The sequence below is a fragment of the Primulina huaijiensis genome, chromosome 17 (genome assembly GCF_012295235.1).
Source record: "Primulina huaijiensis isolate GDHJ02 chromosome 17, ASM1229523v2, whole genome shotgun sequence".
NCBI classification, from domain to species: domain Eukaryota; kingdom Viridiplantae; phylum Streptophyta; class Magnoliopsida; order Lamiales; family Gesneriaceae; genus Primulina; species Primulina huaijiensis.
In genome coordinates this window covers 190,438-210,183 of record NC_133322.1, presented here as the reverse complement: position 1 = coordinate 210,183, position 19,746 = coordinate 190,438, and the positions used below count along the sequence as shown (strand labels likewise).

The 19,746-nt window shown below is 34.7% G+C and overlaps 3 protein-coding genes and 1 non-coding gene across 9 annotated transcripts; 1 reads left to right on the top strand and 3 right to left on the bottom strand.

The window, feature by feature from the left end:
- Positions 1-182: 182 nt before the first annotated feature.
- LOC140962914 (general transcription and DNA repair factor IIH subunit TFB2) lies at positions 183-5,843 on the bottom strand. 3 transcript variants are annotated; one of them, XR_012172632.1, is made up of 15 exons: positions 5,630-5,843; positions 5,252-5,419; positions 4,319-4,387; positions 4,122-4,215; positions 3,725-3,825; positions 3,608-3,656; positions 3,479-3,538; positions 2,994-3,062; positions 2,665-2,748; positions 2,499-2,582; positions 2,228-2,313; positions 1,665-1,738; positions 1,267-1,347; positions 803-877; positions 183-712 (listed from the first exon to the last, which is right to left on the bottom strand). XR_012172632.1 is itself a non-coding variant. In XM_073422005.1 (15 exons), the coding sequence occupies exons 1-15, from the start codon at positions 5,740-5,742 to the stop codon at positions 575-577; spliced, it is 1,362 nt and encodes a 453-aa protein (XP_073278106.1). In that variant the 5' UTR covers positions 5,743-5,843; the 3' UTR covers positions 183-574. The 3 variants fall into 3 exon arrangements, 2 of the variants coding, with proteins under 2 accessions (XP_073278106.1, XP_073278107.1); XM_073422005.1 differs by having other exon boundaries at positions 1,648-1,738; XM_073422006.1 differs by lacking the exon at positions 4,319-4,387 and having other exon boundaries at positions 1,648-1,738.
- A 571-nt stretch (positions 5,844-6,414) lies between these two features.
- Positions 6,415-10,432, bottom strand: LOC140962906 (phytoene synthase 2, chloroplastic). 3 transcript variants are annotated; one of them, XM_073421988.1, is made up of 7 exons: positions 9,872-10,432; positions 9,063-9,775; positions 8,914-8,964; positions 7,903-8,075; positions 7,266-7,501; positions 6,791-6,983; positions 6,415-6,664 (listed from the first exon to the last, which is right to left on the bottom strand). In XM_073421988.1, the coding sequence occupies exons 2-7, from the start codon at positions 9,544-9,546 to the stop codon at positions 6,482-6,484; spliced, it is 1,320 nt and encodes a 439-aa protein (XP_073278089.1). In that variant the 5' UTR covers positions 9,547-9,775; positions 9,872-10,432; the 3' UTR covers positions 6,415-6,481. The 3 variants fall into 3 exon arrangements, with proteins under 3 accessions (XP_073278089.1, XP_073278090.1, XP_073278091.1); XM_073421989.1 differs by having other exon boundaries at positions 9,898-10,432; XM_073421990.1 differs by having other exon boundaries at positions 10,163-10,432.
- Positions 10,433-13,570: 3,138 nt separating this feature from the next.
- Positions 13,571-13,679, bottom strand: LOC140963697 (small nucleolar RNA Z103). The gene has a single exon (XR_012172742.1). It is a non-coding gene; the product is annotated as a small nucleolar RNA Z103 (small nucleolar RNA).
- Positions 13,680-14,985: 1,306 nt separating this feature from the next.
- On the top strand, positions 14,986-19,709 carry LOC140963667 (sucrose synthase 5-like). Of its 2 annotated transcripts, none has more exons than XM_073423069.1 (14): positions 14,986-15,296; positions 15,647-15,801; positions 15,994-16,189; positions 16,398-16,516; positions 16,632-16,848; positions 16,992-17,087; positions 17,243-17,416; positions 17,532-17,648; positions 17,756-17,922; positions 18,036-18,260; positions 18,344-18,910; positions 19,039-19,177; positions 19,284-19,396; positions 19,500-19,709. In XM_073423069.1, exons 1-14 carry the CDS (start codon positions 15,060-15,062, stop codon positions 19,519-19,521), a joined length of 2,544 nt encoding a protein of 847 aa, XP_073279170.1. In that variant the 5' UTR covers positions 14,986-15,059; the 3' UTR covers positions 19,522-19,709. The 2 variants fall into 2 exon arrangements, with proteins under 2 accessions (XP_073279170.1, XP_073279171.1); XM_073423070.1 differs by having other exon boundaries at positions 19,479-19,709.
- The last annotated feature ends 37 nt before the right edge of the window (positions 19,710-19,746 follow it).

The following is a 19,746-nucleotide window of genomic DNA, read 5'->3' as shown; positions in this document are numbered from 1 at the left end:
ATAACACAAGGCTCTTATAAAGAGTGTGGTTCATCGATTTTGTTTAAAAAAAAAAAAAAAAAACAAGACCATCCATAACAAACTAAAAAAAATATTAATTAAAAATACAAAACAAAGATAAAATAGAATTTATCATAATAATTAATTTAAAACACAAAAACGGGTCAATCCAGTTAGTCACATAAAACACTTAATACTCTGTAAAGTTCATATAAACATAACACCCTGGGAACATTTAAAAATTTAGGTCATTTATCAAAATGAAATATTAGTTAATTTTACTTTTGTTCTCACTATTTCATAATTTACTGAATACATTATTAATCTTGCCAACGTGCTTGACTTGATCATACCCGACTAGCCAATCCCAGTATAACTGCTATGAATCGCTACTTCTCCACAATGATATCCATCAATATTCACGGTTCAATTTCCTGTCATCTCTCAATCCGTAGCACCCGATCAACCAAATGTCCGTCGCTGAATTAAGATCTCATCAGGCACACATACTTGACAAAAAAAGAAAATGTATTTTCGGAACCATTGGTTCTGTCCTGATGCAGAAAAGCTATAGCTATTGCTTTTGTCGACGGAGAAATTCTTTCATTTCTGTGAAGATATCTGCTTTTACCACTAGACGCATCTTCTTCGAGTTCTCCCAAAGCAAACCACCATATTCCCGAGCAAAGTCACAAGCAGCCTCATACACATCCTTGCATCAAGATGATAAATAGTGATAGTGAGACCATTTAAAGCTAAAGAATGGTATCGTGCTGAGTATCGGTTCGGTGCTCGTTCATACCCTGGATGGAAATTCATCGTAAAGATGTGCAGGGGTCATCTCCACCCTGTTCAAATCTGATTCCCACAGCCTAATCTGGTTGAGCAAAGGTGTGGTAGGCAGGGGGAGGGGGGAGAGAAATTTTTATTGATCTAACATCCTTTCAAGAAACATTAACAATTATCGATAAAATCATTAGACATAACAAAATAGAAATCGACGTGTAGGGCCGATCATCTATAGTCGTACTAAAATCTATAATTAATGATAATGAAACAAATTGAGCTTTTAAACCATATAAACAGCCAAAAGGTTTGAGCAGGACCATTACAATACACAATTACGCAGCCCGCCCAACACACTTCAAGTATGTCGTCTTAGAACATGGCATGGAGTGTTAAGTTTTTTTTTTAAGGAAGGAACATTAAAGAGAGAGCACAAAACAAAAGATAATTGAAATCTTGGCAGTCGAGAGAAGCAAAAACCTGATCGGTAACATTTTCTGGTACAGAAGGGATTCTCTCAGCAACTCGAGGATGAGCATTCTGTTGAAGAAAAGATACTATCTGCATTCCACATATTAAGAAAGAAAGAGAATTAATCATTTCTCAATAAGGAAGAAAATAATAGCAAGATAACCTAGACAGATGCACAACTTAAGAATTAAGAAGATTAAAATCACATTGAACCAGACATCTGTTATCATCTGGAAACACAGATAGTCCACCTTGCAATTGCACGTGTTTCGATGAAGAAAACACGAGGGTAATAAACAAATGAAAACTTTAAGACGGAGCTCAAATTATTGCTCATACACACACTATACAAAACCACAGCAACTATAGAATGTAATTTCTTAATCTTGCCTGCTCTGCAGTAATACCATGTTGAAATGCTTTATACAAGCTTTCTTTGGTAATTGCACAAACGATGAGGTTTGGTAGCTGGTACTCAACCCTGTAATTTCAGCAGAAGTTGTCATTCTTTGACTGACAAATAGCACATTCTGGAATAAATACACTGGAGTCCAATATAGTGTAAATACCACATTTTGGTTTTAATTTTAGAAAGAAAAAAACTAGAATTTATATTAGCAATCAGCACGTGTAGATTATCTAGTGATCAATATTTTAATAATATGAGGAGCATTTAAAATATTAAGATATGTTGCATTATATTAGAATTCACAGTTGACTTATAAGCACTGAAAATAAGTTAATACAAAAGAAAATGAAAATGAGTTTGTAGAGTTGCTTTTTTTTTTTAAGATAGGAAATCGCTTCAAAAAATAAAAACATACAAGACCTGTGTTTTCACCACCTTTATAACTTCTAACGTACATCAAAGTTTTGACACCGTTCAAAAAATGTGTCAACCACTTCACTTTTGGTAAAATATTAGATCAAGAATACATGCCAAGTTTAAGGAAGCAAAATGATGAGGCACCTTGAGAAGAGACGCAAGATCTCACAATGCAATTTGGATGACGAATATGCATACATCCGAAAGTTTGTTTCCACCACCACAAATCCCTGATGAAAGGAAACCCATTAAAAGTTATTAGACAACTTTTCATTTTCACAAAACATTTCCTACGTATAGCCTAACAAAATAAAATAATATGACACCAATACAATGGAATCAACTGGCTTGAAAAGTTTGCCAACAGAATCAAGATTACTCGTCTTGTAGAAATGAGCAGTAGGCTCTTCAATACCTGTTTTCTTGAAGTTGAATCTGCTAAGCTAATGGAGAGATTGGTAGCTAATTTAGTGGGAACAAACCAACTATCTTTCCTCCCCTGAACATGCCCTATCAGTATCGTTTAGTTCAGAATGAAGGCAGAAGTACCAACAAAACAAGTAGCAAACAGCATATTTGACCTGTTGGAGCTTGACCAGTCCCAAGTCGACAAGATCCTTTAGTATGTTCCGTTGTATATCCGTCAGTGTGTTTAAGTTGTATGGCTACAAAAAGAGAGTTTCTGATCTCATATAAGAATTAATCTATTTCATATTAATTTTCATTTATTTCCGATGAGGATGGGATAGTCCCTGATCATTCTAAATAAAAAGGTTGAAGAAAATTCCAGTAAGGATCAAAAGAACACCATAACAGTTGCTTCGTGGATGACAAACTCATAAAAAATGAAAACATTCATGACGTCCATTTTATTCCACCTATTAGTTTAGCATAAACAAGAATTTAATACCTCTCCAGTATTGTGAAAGCTGAGCTCCAGGAGGAATGATATAAGATCTGCTGCATCCACGCCTCGCTCCTACAAAAAGGAAATTTCGGATCGATATTTATTGAAAAAAGATAGACAACCACTATATATACCCATATATGATAGAAACTTCATCTGATGGATATAAGCAAAGTATAAGGACGTATATAATTTATAGGTTTTTTGGTAAATAAACATAATCTTAATGCAAAACTGCGAAAAGTGCACACACAACCATGATAACTGGAAATAAACATGATGAAGAGATTAAATCAAGCTGAGATCCAATATTTTTGTTAGCAAAAATGGTACTATATTATATCCAATTAAAGGTGGAGTTGAAGTTGTCCTAGGTTTGAGAGCTCACCATGGATTACAGTCTCAAGAAACCAATCAACAATTATTAAAAGAGAAGCAGACCAAGATATAAAATAAAACAAAGGACAGGGAGTCTAAGCATATGATACCTCAGAGTTGCTGATATATTCTCTGACAATGTACCAAAGTTGGGCATTTGTATCCATCAGCTGATCAAAGTAAGTATTAGTATTTTTAACCTTCGCTCAGAAGTTATAGCTACTTTATTACACTCGTACCAGAAACTGAAAGCCACTTTCTGTCAATCTGGGTGGCTCCTTGTCATCTCTGAAAGTAAAAGTTTCGTGTAAATATCACACCTTCATAAAAAATAGTGTATTGGGTGCAGTAAATACTTTTGAGTCAGAAGACCACGCTGGAACACTTTCATCATGGAAGAGCTGATGTTCGTTGACTTTTCAGCTTCGTTTGAGTTCATAAGGTGCAGCAAGAAACACTGATTTGTCACAGTTTGTTAGTCATAAGAAGAGTGGCCAAACTACAGAAGGTAACACAGCATCATAACCAACACCGAAACCAAATAACTTCGACTTATTTTGTACATGGGTTGCCTTCTCTTGGTGCTTGGTTGATAAAAGTTTTTTGAAATACCAAAATAGAACCAACAATATAAAATGGTGGAGTTGATAACATTGATCAAAATTTGAGGTAGATTGCCTTGTACTGTGGTCTTTTAGTTAAAAACTTATGCATGAAAGCAGAGAAAAATAAAAACGTAAATGAAGGTCACACCTCCCATTGTCGAATAGCATATGAATCTAAATCCTCTAAGCTAGGGAGCCTCACTGCGATGTTTGAAGGCATTGGTTCTCTAGGTAAAACTCCACTGCAGTATACAAAATATTGGTTTTAGACAAATAATTCGAATAATTTATGGCATGTGCTAGATAAGAAAACAAGCATAGATCATATGTGAACCTAAAGCGTACCCATGCACTATGTGCTTCTGGAGGTTAAGTCGAAATGTCGGATTGAATCTATAAGTCGCTTCTTTTTTCCTGCCGCAGTCCCACAAAAAGAATTTAACAAAGGTTATTAGTTAACCTTAAGATTTTGCTGTTTTCTTTGCAAAAGGGGCAATTTTATATATCATGGACTTTCAAGTGTGAACTACTGACCTCCAGCTCATCAAAGGAATAGCCGAATAGATATAAATTAGATGAGCTTTCTCTTTTACTTCACAATATCATATCTTTTCGATTTGCTTGTCTAGATTTGCTAGGGACAAGCAAGTTTCCTTGTTGAGAGATATGATACATTGAGAAGACATTTTCCTTCTATTCCCTGTCCAATTATTCCAGATAATATTTTTGTTCCCGAATAAAGAAGATTTCACCTTCCAATCTTCTCGCTATGAGTTCATGTGCCTAGGGGTGGTCATAGTAATTGGTCCACCTTGTGGATTAAGCACTCCAATGATCTTGACAGTAACATGTCTAGAGGCGAAGGCAGAGAGAGCTTTATGAAAAAATGGTGATGAGCAGGAGTATTGTAAGCAGCATTGTCCTGCTAGTGTAAATATCCATATGGGTGGCTTGTTGTTTGGGCCTCTCAGATTACAGATCAAAACTAAATGCCTATTTCAATAAATAGAGAATGGGAAACAACACAAGTACTTTAAAATGCATATTAAGTTATAATTTGCTTGAATGGAGTCAAGAACTATTCTATGAACCAATTCCTACCTACTCGTAGTCACTAATCCCAATTAAACTAAGATATCAAAAAATGAGGGCAAATTTTCGGTGCATTCACAGAAACAGTAATAACAATGCTAAGAACCAAGTGAACCATTGGAAGCATAGACTATGCTACTAGTAATTACACGAAACAGAAAATGAAGACCAGAACAAGTGTGCAACCTGTCAAGAGTTTCAGTCAAGACTCTGAGCTGGATCAATCTATCTATGGCTACTTTGTGCTTTGAGATCCCATCAGCAAGCACCCATTCTTCTAACAACTTAGCTGACACTGCTGCGTCTACGTACAACAGCTGCAGCACATATTTCTTCGCCAATGGAGGCAAAGATCTGAGCACAACACAAGATCAAGTAAATACATAAAAGAAACCTAAAAGAAAATCGATTTTCAGCTATGGTTGTCTTAGAAAGGAAAATTCCGTTCCTGTCCAAGGTGGTTTTTAGGTGGCAGTCATTTATAACATCAGAAGAAATTGTAGAGCATTGGACACACCAAAAGGGAAGCAAATTTACACCAGAAAGTTGATTATAGGTGTTTACCTGAGAATGGCCTCGCAAATGAAGGAATTCTCATAAAGCCTGTCAAGTTTGATCGCGGGCAATGATGCCACCATGTCCATAAAATTTTTAGCCACGAATTTCACTTGCGGCATCTTATTCTGACCTTCGTAGAGCTACACAAAAATCAATGAACAGTGATTAAAAATGGAAGATACCGACGGCAACACGGGAGAGCGCTGCGAAGACCAAGGGGTCGCACAAAGATAATAAATAAATAGACATAATTCCATAAATTAAGTGTTCATATTTAAGTACAAAAAACAAATATAATAAATAAAAACAATATTTTTATGTTCTAAATTTTTATTTAAAATTTAATATAAAATAGCAGCAGAAAAATCTTATTTTTAATCTAATAAGCCTTTTATTTTGTCCCAAGATTGAACAAAATATTGGTAAATCAAAATTTGTATACCCAATAATTTTTATGTGCTATGTGAAAATAATTGACCATTACTCTCTCTATTCCTAAATCCTAATAAACGTTGAGATAAGATAAGAAATAATATCACATCAAAAGTAAGATTTTTTAATTATTTTTGTATATAAGAAATAAATTATAACAATTCTTCAAAACATAAAAATTATAGTTGTTAACAAACAAAAATATTTCCTTCGAGTTTTTTAAGGCCAAGTCAAAATTCTACAACATTAGAAGTAATAAATAAGAGAAGGCGGGGGGGGGGGGGGGGGGGGNCGTTCATAACAATATTCCCAATTTTTTTTACAAAAAAATAGATCACTACTTTACCATAAATATAAGATGTACAAACTATACTTGGTTTCTTTAAGTATTTAACTCAGTATTCAAGAAAGTTAACATGTTAAAATCTATGATTTTACAAGAGGAGATGAGGTTCTTGATAATGGAGGAACAAGAGACTTTGCATATGCCATTGGCAAAGCCATAATCTTCTTCGGTTTGCTGACATAGGCCCTCCTCGTGAAATTGTTGTAGTCATTTGCTTCTATCTCGTCCAGTATTTGTCGGTACAACAGTAACGATGCCCACACCTGCACCGGACAAAACCAACATAACAGAGCTGAAGATTAGTTTATATGGCATACAAATATTTTGTAACTAAAAGGGAGCTTGTTTAAAGTTAAAGGAATAGTTTCGAAAAGGTAACAAATGCTTACGGGCCATCTGCTCGCTGAGCTGAGCTCTGTGACTCCTTTTTCTGCATCATCGAAGAATTTTCTTGCCCTCGCAATTTGCTTTTTCATAAAAGTTTGCCATTTGTCCGTTACCTCCCCAATGAATATGTCTTCATCCGAAAGCCCTGCCTGGGCTAACTCATCCTGAGGTAAATAGACCCTTCCCCTTCTTGCACTTCAAGAAGACAACAATGTTAGTATTCATCATAATTGTGTTTCATTACAAACCAAGTGCTATGTTTTGATCGACATGCCATATAGAACAGGGACAATTATAACCCAGAATGCATTTGTCAGAGATTAATATTCTCATCCAAGTAATCGTTCATTCTGCTAGCACACCAATTTCTTCCAAGTGAAGAAAAACACACAACAATGAGCCAAAATAGCCTCTTACTTACAATAAATGCTTCAAAAAAATGTTGATATTTTCCAAGTTTAATCAATATAGACTTACTCTTCTCCAACATCCCGGAGTATATTGGTTAACTGATTTGCAAGTCCTAGAGCCAAAGCCGCATTATAGACACTTTCTGTGGTTGCCTGTGATTCAGGTGCGATTCCCATAACTGGCACACTCATCAATCCAACGGTACCAGCTACATAATAACAGTATAGATACAACTCATCAAAGTTTGAATATCTTGACTTCCATAGGTCCATCCTCATTCCTTCAATCATGTCTCTAAAAGGCTGAAAAATACATATGACGCGTCACATATAGTAATTACACTATGAATACAGACAATTGTCACTGGCTGTTAATTCTTGAAAAGATACAGTTAAATCTGCTGAGCTTCAATTTGAGGTACAACGAACATTCTATTTTTGCATCAGCCTCTCCCATGTTTATATCAAATTGTTGAATTTATTCATGCAGTTTGAACTTCCCTATGAAAAGCCCACAAATTATGCAAAAAAACTGGCATAACAAAATAATTTGACTTTAAGTAGCTTTGACATTAAAGAAAAATGGAAAACAAGTTTTTATTCATGCCATCAACTAATGTCTCCCTTATGTTTCCGAATTCTGGATTGTTTTTTAACTTCATCAAGAACTGACATAAAAGTGCAGGAGGATATTGAGTTTTAACCTGAATGTCGATAGGAAACTTGCAAACAGTATCAGATAAAGCAGCATCAAGCATGTCAAATGGACGCCCTCTAAAGATATCATCCAACCTCGACTCCCACCTATCTAAGGCTGTAGGAGTTATATGTGATGCATTTGGCCCGTCAACAAGTTCATCTGTTCTCCTACACCAAACTGCTCAAAGGACAATTGATAAAAGAATCGTGAGTCTTACACCATTAAGTCTTATCACTCTTGATTATGATTTCTTCTTTCTTTAAACAATCTGTTTTCAAGTTGAAATCAAAATTCAGGTTGTTAGTCATAACATTTATACTTTTAAATTATTCTTCAGAAATCATATTCATTTTTGTTTAATTTAAAAGAACATGCATCCTGAGTTGACTTTTACTCTTAAATTTAACCATGTCAAACTATCCGTTATCACACAATCACAAGAATCTAACACGAAAAACTTGCGAAAAAATGCGTCCAATGGGCATGACACTTATAAATCTTAGTACAACTAAGATGCTTCAAACATTCTTCAAACATGCTCACTAAGATATTTAATTTGATACCTTAATACGATGACCAAATCTCAAATGACAAAGCTCAGTCTCCACAATTCTTTATTTTTATTTTATTTTATTTTTTAAATAAGGATCTGAAGACATCAGGCATTTAAAAATCACACTATCATTTTATCCAACGACCAACTACTTGTTGCTCTGGGCAATAGCAATATATCAACCTAGGTTAGCATTAACACAACAACTAGAGGCATTCTTGGTAATGCTTATTTCGGTTGGGGAGCTGAGAATAAATACCGACGACAGAAAATAATCAAAAGAATCAATTCTTACAAGGTGAAAGTAATGAATAATCACGATTTGATTGCAAGATTTTTTTGATTCATGAAAATCAATATATTGAATGCTGTTAAAAGGTAGCACTTTCCAAAGTAAGATTGGATACATCTTTCAATAATTTCTCATAAAAAAATAAGATTTATGCACCAATAAACCTTTACCATATATTGCCCAGATTGCTTTTCTCCTCTCAGGTGTCATAAGCATGGTTCCTGAAAAAAAATCCCCCAAAAAGGATCAGAAATAACTTCTATTTCTCCTGGTGAAAATTAAATTTTTGCTAACCAGATACTTGATCACAGGTACTAACCCAAATAAAACGTCTTGGCATACTCAGCACACACCTCACCACATCGATCATAAGCTTCACTCAATACGCTAAGAGATCCAGGAAGAACAATATCTGGTTTTACCTCCATGTTCTCAGTCGACTTCAGTTGTCTCTTAACCAATGCTGCCTGTTTCAAAACCACATCATAAACCTTTTGCTCGGATGATAAGGTGATACCTCCTGCTGGACTAGCCACCAAACTCGATGTCACAGAGAGTCTACTTTCAGTCCCTAAACCGGAGTTCCCCAGGTATGAATACCTAAAACCAGTATTTGTAAAACTAAAGTTCCGCCTATTCTTTTGTCCCTTATCGAGCCTGCCATTTCCGATCAAATTTCTACGCGGAGAAATGGACCTAAATGAACCAATAATTCGCGTTCCTTCACGAACAGGCTCCAAGAATCCAGTGCCATTATAGATATCAGAAGCGGGAGAAACCACCCATAACAAAACAACAGACATTATGTACCTATGATTCTCGATGGACTAAACAATTCTAAGATGTTCTCCTTGAATTCTTTATCTAATCTCCTTAAGTAATAAAACTGGCGAATAACATTCAACTTTGTATCAATTTCCCACTTTACTTTTGAAAGAAAGAATGTAAAATCCAGCCGGACAACAAAAACCAACTCAAAATTCAAGTAGGGCTTTGGTTCTTGCACAGCAACAGAACCACTCTATAGGGCTTCTGCAAATTATAAAACCACAAAATGACACAATATTAACGGTGCAAACACATGGCTTTTCCACAAAAAAACCACTAAATTAAATAACCAAAACATACCAAAGCACAAAGAAATAAATCGTTACACTTCAAGAAACTGTTCGACTTGAATAAACTCAGCGTAACTCTACACCGTTATTATTTGAATAATGGGTTCACCCCGACATTATTAAAATAACCTCAAACTTTTGCTGCCACCAAAGTTGAGGCTATCTTGAATCTTTCATATAGAAAAGATCCAAACTTTTTTATATACCAATCTAACTAATCAACTATTTGGATTTTAAAATTTCCACTTATTTGATCTCAGAGGAATCAACGTCACTAGAAAACAAATAAACAATGGCCAACCAAAGATATCACGCTCTAGCACAACACACAGATGCTATTACTCTTCCAGAAATTCGACGAAGCAGCAATTTGTCATATAGTTCTTTTTTTATGCTTAGCCTAGTTATTTTTCCATTTTGTGGCTGTGATGGAGTCATCGTTACTCTTGAATGGGAATCTTTGGTGAATTATACAAGTCCAAGTTAATTCAAGAGGGTTAAAGGGAAGGAACTTTATTAAACGGGGACCGCTCTCGATAGTGACCCGTTTGATTTGATTCCAAGATTCGGGTATTTCTGGAAATCGAGTGGAAAACGAGAAAGTATTCATAGAAATATGATGCTCAACTTTAACAAAATATTTTGTAATTTTTTAAATTATTTCAAATGATAGTTTTTATATATATATAAAAAAAAACACACACACACACACACAATTGCAAGCCAAACATATCCTAAGCATTCTTGTATAAAAACACACAAACAATTGCAAACCAAACATATCCTAAGCATTCTTGGAAATAGGAACCGCTAAAATGATAGAATCCACCATTCAACGTGCAAGTCGAATCCCGTAATCCACACGTTCCAATCACCCAATGGGTGAAAGATAACCTTATCACCATGAAATTGCTAGTGGTGGGGTGGTCTACGTGGCCGTTTTTAAGTGGCTTGGTCACTAATACCCAAATTATTAATTTTTATCAGTCAAACACCAATTTATTGGAGGTGGTAGGTACGAGTCCCGTCTGTTTGGACAGTGCATACGAGCAAATCTCCGTCGTCTATGTATATAACATTGGTTGACTCGATATTTTTAGAATAAAAAGTATATTTTTTCATTATTAAAATAATTTTACTGGAGTCTTTGTGGTGTGTATATATATACACACAAACATATTATGGCATGTAAATTTTCACTCAGTATTTTTCGATACACACTGTGTAAATTCAACCTGCAAACTATGTTAGCTAGGTAAATCGTATTGAGAAAATTCTGTCTGACAAACTCGTCCGATAATAGAAATGACAACGGTGTGGTGCTGGGATAGTTTGTCATCCTCGTCTCGGTCTCCGAATTTCATCCCCGAACTCAAACAATCGGGATCAAATCCCCTTCAACATCCTCACCCTCACCCTCATCCTACCTAATTCCCATTTCAAATATATTAATAGAAAAGGAAGCGTAACTTGTTATTTTTAATGATAATATTATTATGTTATTATTATTTTTGGGGTGAGTTAGATGATAAAAATAGTATCCTCATATTGTTCAGAATCCGAAAAAATCGAGAATCTCCGTCTTCATATCGAGATTTTTTGAAGGACGTCGAACCAATAAAAAAAAAATTTCATCTCTATTAGAGAAAATATGTTAGATTGAGAGAATCAAATAGCTAATCACTATTCATGCTTCTCCTTATTCCACGACATCCTTTGGAAGCGACAATATCACTATGTTACCGTGGTTTTTATTTGAAGATTTTTTTGTAAAAAATACACCAACCATCCGAATTACTTTCCTCGGTACACGTATATTAATATGATATATAAATATTATGTATTGATTATGTATAATATAATTTTATTTCTAAAATAATTTGATGGAGTTATTATTGTTGTACAAAACAAGAATTAGATGTGTTTTTCTACCTTTAAAATTATGGGTAAAAAATTTTAAAAGTGACTTATCTTATGTACTATACTATAGAAAATAGTTAATTGATCTGTTAAATTATTTTATATGAATTTTTATTATCTTGGATAATTAATGAACCGAAGGAATAAATTCTATCAAATATGATATTGGGACAAATTCCTTCTTTTTTTTAATGTACCAAAACTGCAACTCAGAACCCCTAGTGCTTTAAAGTAAAAGATAATAATAATATATTATTATTATTAGGGAAAAAAAATATGAAGTTTGCGTAAAGTTTGATGAGTAGTGGAGCATGTCAATCGATGTTTCTCGATATAATCGATCAATATTTGAAGCAATTATGTAAAAATAATAATAGTTTAATACAGAATAACACCAACCCAATATTATGCCTCACTCGACAACAACATTCTTATTATATGATATGTTTTCTTGTTTTTTTTTATGATTAATATTATCTCATAAAGTTGATTTATATTTTTTTAATTTCGATTTTAAAACGTGAATGTGTTATCACGAATAAAAAGTATAATAAATAATTTTTTTTATCTAATATAATTTTTAACCGAGGAAAATTATATTCATATTATTTACTTCAAATTAATCTCTTCTTAAAAGCTTCTAATCACTGCTCTATCAACACAAGAAGTATTATTTTCCCCAGAAAAGAACTTTATAGCCCCTTGTAATATCAAGTGCTTTTGTGAGTGACGAATGGCGTTTTACGTTTTAAAACGAGGAATTTTGTTAGATGCATTAGCAATCAAATTCAGGAAAGCTCTTTACTTTTTAAAAGGAGGAATTTACTCCAGCCTATTCGAATTTGTTTTGTCTATTACTTGACTTGCCATCGTCTATCCATATTTCTTGCTCTGAAAAAAATTCCTTGCACACAAGTATGGATAGACGATGACAAGTGATTGCACATCAGATGAATTGCAAAGATAGTATATAATAACTTCTGGATAGATAATGCCATCTGAACTACAGAGAGGCTGTTCACAGATGTAAAATGGAGTGGGAAGGAGCTAGTCCATTATTAGTGAATTGCATCTCAAGCCTCAGTTTGTGACCTTTTTTTTTTTTTTTTTTTTTTTTTTTTTTTAAAAAATAAAAATCAATTCGTACCCTTAAGGGTATCATCTTCGATTTAATATACGATTTCAGGGGGGCAGAGAATTGAAGACGTTAAACAGGTTGACCGATCAAGTCAATAGTAATTATATCCATGCCAACATCGCATTCCAGCAAAATTACACCAATTCTTTCTAGATTCCTGCAAAAAGGAAAATCACGCATGATCCATGAGGTTAACTCATCTGGGGAAATATTCATCACTTCCATGTCAAACATTGGATGGATTTTCAAAATCATAAACACATATTAGCCATACACCAAGGCGATATGAGATCAAAAATCTCTACCACTTCAAAAAATATATAACATGTTAATTCATACATTGAAGAGATTACGGATTGAGGTTTTAAGATAAAACTCTTATAAAGTAACAAAATTTTTAAGAAAAATTTGAAAGTTACTCAAATAACAAGTTAATAACCTTTCCAAATTATTATTATTTACATGCGGTTGTAATTTTTTGGTGGGTTTACAATCAAGAATTCCAGAGGCGACGGATCAAAATCCAAGCTTGAATTTCTCCAGAGGATATTTTGCATAGGACAGTATAATAAATTTCGATAATCTGACAAACTAATCGGGAATTATTTTCGATGCGAATTTTAATCTGTTCAAGTTGAATCAAAAGCAGAGATGGATCAGAATTCTGGCTTGAATTTTCCTCCAAAAAGGAAGAAAAAATCGAAATAGCGCTCAGTAATTTCAGCGTCGAATCATCTGGGGAAATATTCATCACTTCCATCTCTTTGTCAAAAAATCAAATAAAAAAAAAACCAAAAAAAAAAAAATTAGAGTTTAACCGCTTCTGATAAGACTAAATCTCCTCTAGATTTGAAAAAAAAAGGGGGGGATTTCGTGGAAAACCAGAAACGGCGGAGGAGAATTTAGCGTCGGCTCATACGTAACGGCCATGAAACTAATCGGAGCGCCCGTAATCAGTAATTGACGCGAACAATTATTTCAAGATGTTTAGAACACAGGCAGTCGAGCATATGTATATATAGGAGGTAAGTAGGGTGGCGGCTAGAACTAGGCTTTTCTCAAAACCCTAATTTGAGAATGAGGAATACCGCTTCACGCTTTATAATAACTAGTAACTCTGCACACGCGGTGCGTGTGTGTACAATTTTTTTATAATTATCGAGAGGTTAAAGTGAAATTTGAAAAATTATCGATGGATTAAAGTGCTATTTAAATTATTGAAATTTAAAAAAAATACAAAAGTGAAAAGAAAAAGTGTTTGTTAAATTTTAAAAAAAATAAAAAAAACAAAAATATAATATTGGTATTTTGTAAGGGCAAATTTGGAAAAAATTTTGGTATCTATTTTGTCTCTATTAGAAGGATTCTTAATATATAGTATAGATATATTTTAGCGACTCTTTATTTTTTACTAACCTTTTTGTGCCTTCGTGGCAAACAAGACAAAGTTTCAACAAATATCATTATGTGAGCTTGAGCTTTTGTTTAATCTGGATTGTAACATATATGTTTTGAAAAGTCGCCAATTTATTTAAAATACAAATACTATTATTAATGATAAATTGGAAAAAATAAAAATTGAGTCCAAGTTAGATAATATTTTCAAAATCTTAGATTTGTTTATGCAGTTCATAATAAGGCGGCCGGCATTGGCTATGTATTGTAAACAGAAAAACAGCGTCACTTTGGGCACTTGAAATTTCATACAGAAACCAAAGGAAATTCGGGTAGCATTTTTCTTCAAAGTCTAGTAGAAAGAAAAGAATGATACCTAAATAAAATGCTCCTGACTGGCGGAAAGGTTTAACTTTGCTCCCTACGCGAACACAAGGAATCCTCCAACTATTTGGATTGAGGAATAATGTTTGAGCATCAATATCATATCCATCAAACAAAAAATTCAAATTTACGTTTGAATTATTTAAAATTATGGATTCAGTCATCATCCACACGATCGATTTATTTAATGTGTTCAACAAAGATTCCTTTCTTTTGCTACATGATGAGCAAAGAAAGATGTTCTTAAATTGTTATGCCATCCATCTATAAATTTCCACAAAGATCTTGAAAATAACCCATCAACCAAATCTTATTTCCTTCGATATCCAAGGCTCACTACCATACAGCTAGACCCAATCCAATGGCTTCTAATGCACCGGCCTTGAAACGGTCAGAATCGATGGCAGAGAGCATGCCGGAGGCACTGAGGCAAAGCCGGTACCACATGAAGAGGTGCTTTGCTAAGTACATTGAAAAAGGAAGGAGATTGATGAAACTTCAACACTTGATGGATGAAATGGAACAAGTTATAGATGATAAGGCTGAAAGGACTCATTTACTTGAAGGGTTGCTCGGTTACATCTTGTGCACAACTCAGGTTTAAGAATCAAATTTGATATTATTACAATTACAATCTCTCTTACATATGATCTGCGTGTAGTATAATTATATATAACTTAAGTTTCGATTATATTAACTAAGAGATATCACTTAGGGTTCTAACCATCCTGATAATGCGTCATGGATGGAAGTCTTTATGGCCAATTCATTTAATCATGTTTTCCTATGGTCTCTTTCAATACTATATTGTTAGTACATGCACATGACGGTTGATGAATCTTTAGAATAATTTTATCTAAACTAACTCAGTTATTCGTCATTAAGTTTTACCAACGAGCATTCGGAACGAAAAATTTATGGCGGGTACATATTGTGCTAAATTTTCAGGAAGCAGCTGTGGTTCCTCCAAGTGTTGCTTTTGCCATCAGGCCTTCTCCTGGATTTTGGGAGTATGTCAAAGTCGATGCTAATGATCTATCGGGTGAAGAGATCACTGCAACCGAGTACTTGAAATACAAAGAGATGACAGTGGATGAGACTTGGTATTGACATACGTATAACATAAATCATCTTTTATTTGGTCTTTTCCCCGTGGCATACCATAGAATCTACTTGTAGCAATTTAATGCATTATGAGGTCGATCCGAAGCATTTTAAAAAAAATCATGAAATTTGATGTATGGTTCATTTAGCATGAGATGAGCCATGAGTACCAACATGGTTTTAAATTGCAGGGCAAATGATCAGAATGCATTGGAGATTGATTTTGGAGCAATGGACTATTCTTTACCTCATTTGACCCTGTCTTCTTCTGTGGGAAATGGAGTTGGTTACATCTCCAAATTCCTTACTTCAAATCTGAGCAACAAAAGCTTGGAAAGTGCACAATCTCTGGTGGATTATTTACTCTCCTTAAGCCACCAAGGAGAAGTATGAAATTTCATTTCTTATTGCACAACTTTTCATGAGTTTTACCTTATATCCTAGTACTTTAATTCTACAAGAAAAAAAAATTCGGATTAGTTCCCAATGAAGAATATAACAGGACCTCACCCCAAATCTGGGCATATTAGACTTAACTGATAATAACGCCGACACAGATTCGGTATTAAACATTATTTTGGCCCTGGATTTGCAGAAGCTCGTTATAAATGAGACCCTCAGCACAGTCTCAAAGCTCCAGGGAGCGCTTATCGTTGCTGAATTGGCCCTCATGTCGCTACCCAAAGACACACCTTATCATAGCTTTGAGATGAGGTGGAAGTGGAACTATCAAATCATCCCAACATTCTTCTTAATTTTTCCAACTTTTGTTAACTCCAACCTTGATTTGAAACAAACGTACGATTATATATTTTATAATTAAATGCAGGTTTAAAGAATGGGGATTTGAGAAAGGATGGGGGGACACTGCTGAAAGAGTTCATGAAACAATGCACTCACTTTCAGAAATTCTGCAAGCTCCTGATCCATTAAACGTGGAGAAATTTTTTGGCAGGCTTCCGATTATCTTCAACATTGTGTTGTTTTCTGTTCATGGATACTTTGGTCAGTCCGATGTTCTCGGGTTACCAGATACAGGTGGACAGGTTGGTAAAATTGAAATTCATGTATAACATTTTCAAGACAAGAATATCCCACAACCGTTCTTGAGTTTAATGATTGAAATAATAGTTTTCGAATGAATAAAATTTACACCAATGCTCAAGTTCCTATTTCTTCTTTTGGACAGGTAGTTTATGTTTTGGATCAAGTAGTAGCTTTGGAAGAGGAATTGCTGCTAAGAATCAAGCAGCAAGGTCTTAATGTGAAGCCTCAGATTCTTGTGGTGAGTAGCATAACTCTGAACATGGGAACATAATCTAGGGTCTAAACTTACTGTATTTGGGGGCAACCTTTCCTGCTCGCCTGAGATGAAATATTTTTCTGAAATACGTAAGAACGGATCAGAAAATATCAACATAATCGTTACCTGTGATGCAGGTGACTCGACTCATTCCTGATGCAAAGGGGACTAAATGCAACCAGGAACTAGAACCAATTTTCAACACCAAGCATTCTCACATTCTTAGAGTGCCATTTAGGACAGAAGATGGAATCCTCCGACAATGGATTTCTCGGTTCGATATCTATCCATACCTGGAGAGGTTTACTCAGGTTTGGAAATCCCTTCTCGCCCCATAGCTGAATCCTCCTCCCTTGTGTGTTTGTCTGTGAGTCATCTTGCAACTTGTTTTTTTTTATCTTTTGGCGTCAATTCATTATTTTACAGGATGCTACGAACAAAATCATTGAAGTCATGGAAGGAAAACCAGATTTAATAATTGGAAATTACACTGATGGAAACTTGGTGGCATCTCTTATGGCTAGAAAACTTGACATAACATTGGTACCAAAAGCTGATCCCTTTTATTTTGTTTGAACTATAAATATTTATTTACCAAAGCGCACACCAAAACGACTTGAATTGAGTATGGGAACCGCATTTTGGAACAGGGAACAATTGCACATGCTTTAGAGAAGACAAAGTATGAAGACTCGGACATGAAATGGAAGGAACTTGACCCCAAGCACCACTTTTCGTGCCAGTTCTCAGCCGATTTAATTGCCATGAATAGTGCAGATTTCATCATTACAAGCACATATCAAGAAATCGCGGGAAGGTATTCATCTCGAAAGAAATTTTAACTTTGACACTATTTAAAGTCTGAAGATTACATTTGATTTTTGGATAAAGACTGAGGCTTATGTTGGTGAAAACTTCTCCATATTTCAGCAAAGATAGGTCGGGACAGTACGAAAGCCACACTGCATTTACACTTCCAGGGCTGTATAGAGTTGTATCCGGCATCAATGTTTTCGAGCCGAAATTCAACATTTCTTCTCCAGGGTCCGATCAATCAGTGTATTTTCCTCACACAGATAAACAAAAACGGTTTACGAACTACAGTGTTGCTATTGAAGAGCTTCTCTTTAGTAAAACTGATAATGATGAGCACATGTGAGTTTTGAGTTTCCTAAATACCTACATGCAAATATGGATCATTTGGTTGTAATTACTCATGTTATTTCTTTCGAAAACAGTGGATATTTAGAAGACCGGGAGAAACCTATAATTTTTACCATGGCAAGGCTAGATATTGTGAAGAATATCGCTGGACTAACAGAGTGGTATGGCAAGAACAAAAGGCTTAGAAACTTGGTAAATCTTGTTGTCGTTGGTGGTTTCTTCGACTCTTCAAAGTCCAAAGACAGAGAAGAAGCAGCAGAAATTAAGAAGATGCATCTTTTAATAGAAAATTACACGCTTAAAGGACAAATAAGATGGATAGCAGCTCAAACTGACAGACGAAGAAATGGTGAGCTATATCGTGCCATTTCAGATACAAAGGGAGCTTTTGTCCAACCGGCTCTGTATGAGGCATTTGGACTAACGGTGGTCGAAGCCATGAACTGTGGATTACCAACTTTTGCAACTAATCAAGGTGGCCCGGCTGAGATAATAGTCGATGGCATTTCGGGATTCCACATTAATCCTAACAACGGAGATGAATCGAGCAACAAGATTGCTGATTTCTTTCAGAAGTCGAAAGAGGATCCTTCTTACTGGAACAGAATCTCAGTCCAGGGGCTGCAGCGTATAAACGAATGGTAACTTTTATGTCAACATATCGACTACTATGTTTCACATAGAGTTAATGAGTTGAAATAGTACATTTCAGGAGATTAATTGTGGATTGCGAATGAATAGTGACTTTTTTTCTCGGATTTGTTTGAAGCTATACGTGGAAGATATATGCAAATAAAGTTCTGAATATGGGCTGCATCTATAGCTTCTGGAAAAAGTTGCACAAAGCTGAGAAACATGCCAAAGGGAGATACATACAGACATTTTATAATCTTCAATTCAGGAGCTTGGTATATTATTTCCCTTCAAAACATGCTTTATTTTTGGAACTGTTGATGGAATTATCTCGACTATGCAAGTCGATCCTAACATGTAATAAAAACCGATGATAATTAGGTGAAGAATGTATTGATTAAAAAGGATGACGAAACTCCTCAACAAGGGGAAAAGGAGAAGCCGAAACAACAGATTTCAAGAAGGCGTTCCCAATCCCAGTCCACTTTGCAAAAGTAAGATTCGAAATATCAATGCTAAAATTTTTTTATTAATCCGAATTTTAGTATGGCTTTTATGTTTATTGTGGATTCATAGGTTGTTTCGATCTTGATCAAGGTGTTTGAGAAGATGGTGGTAAAGATAATGGCATCGATAATCTGAACAATGGACTCTTGGATAGTTGGATTCCTTCACAGGACATTTATGCAAAAGATCTTGTACTACCCAAAAAAAAAAAAAAATTATTACCGAAAACTGATATGTAAAGTAAAAAAATAAAGGTAAAAAAAATGATGATTTATTATATTTATTTTTCCTTTTCTGTCATTTCTTCATCAGTTGATCATAAATCCACGTTCATAAA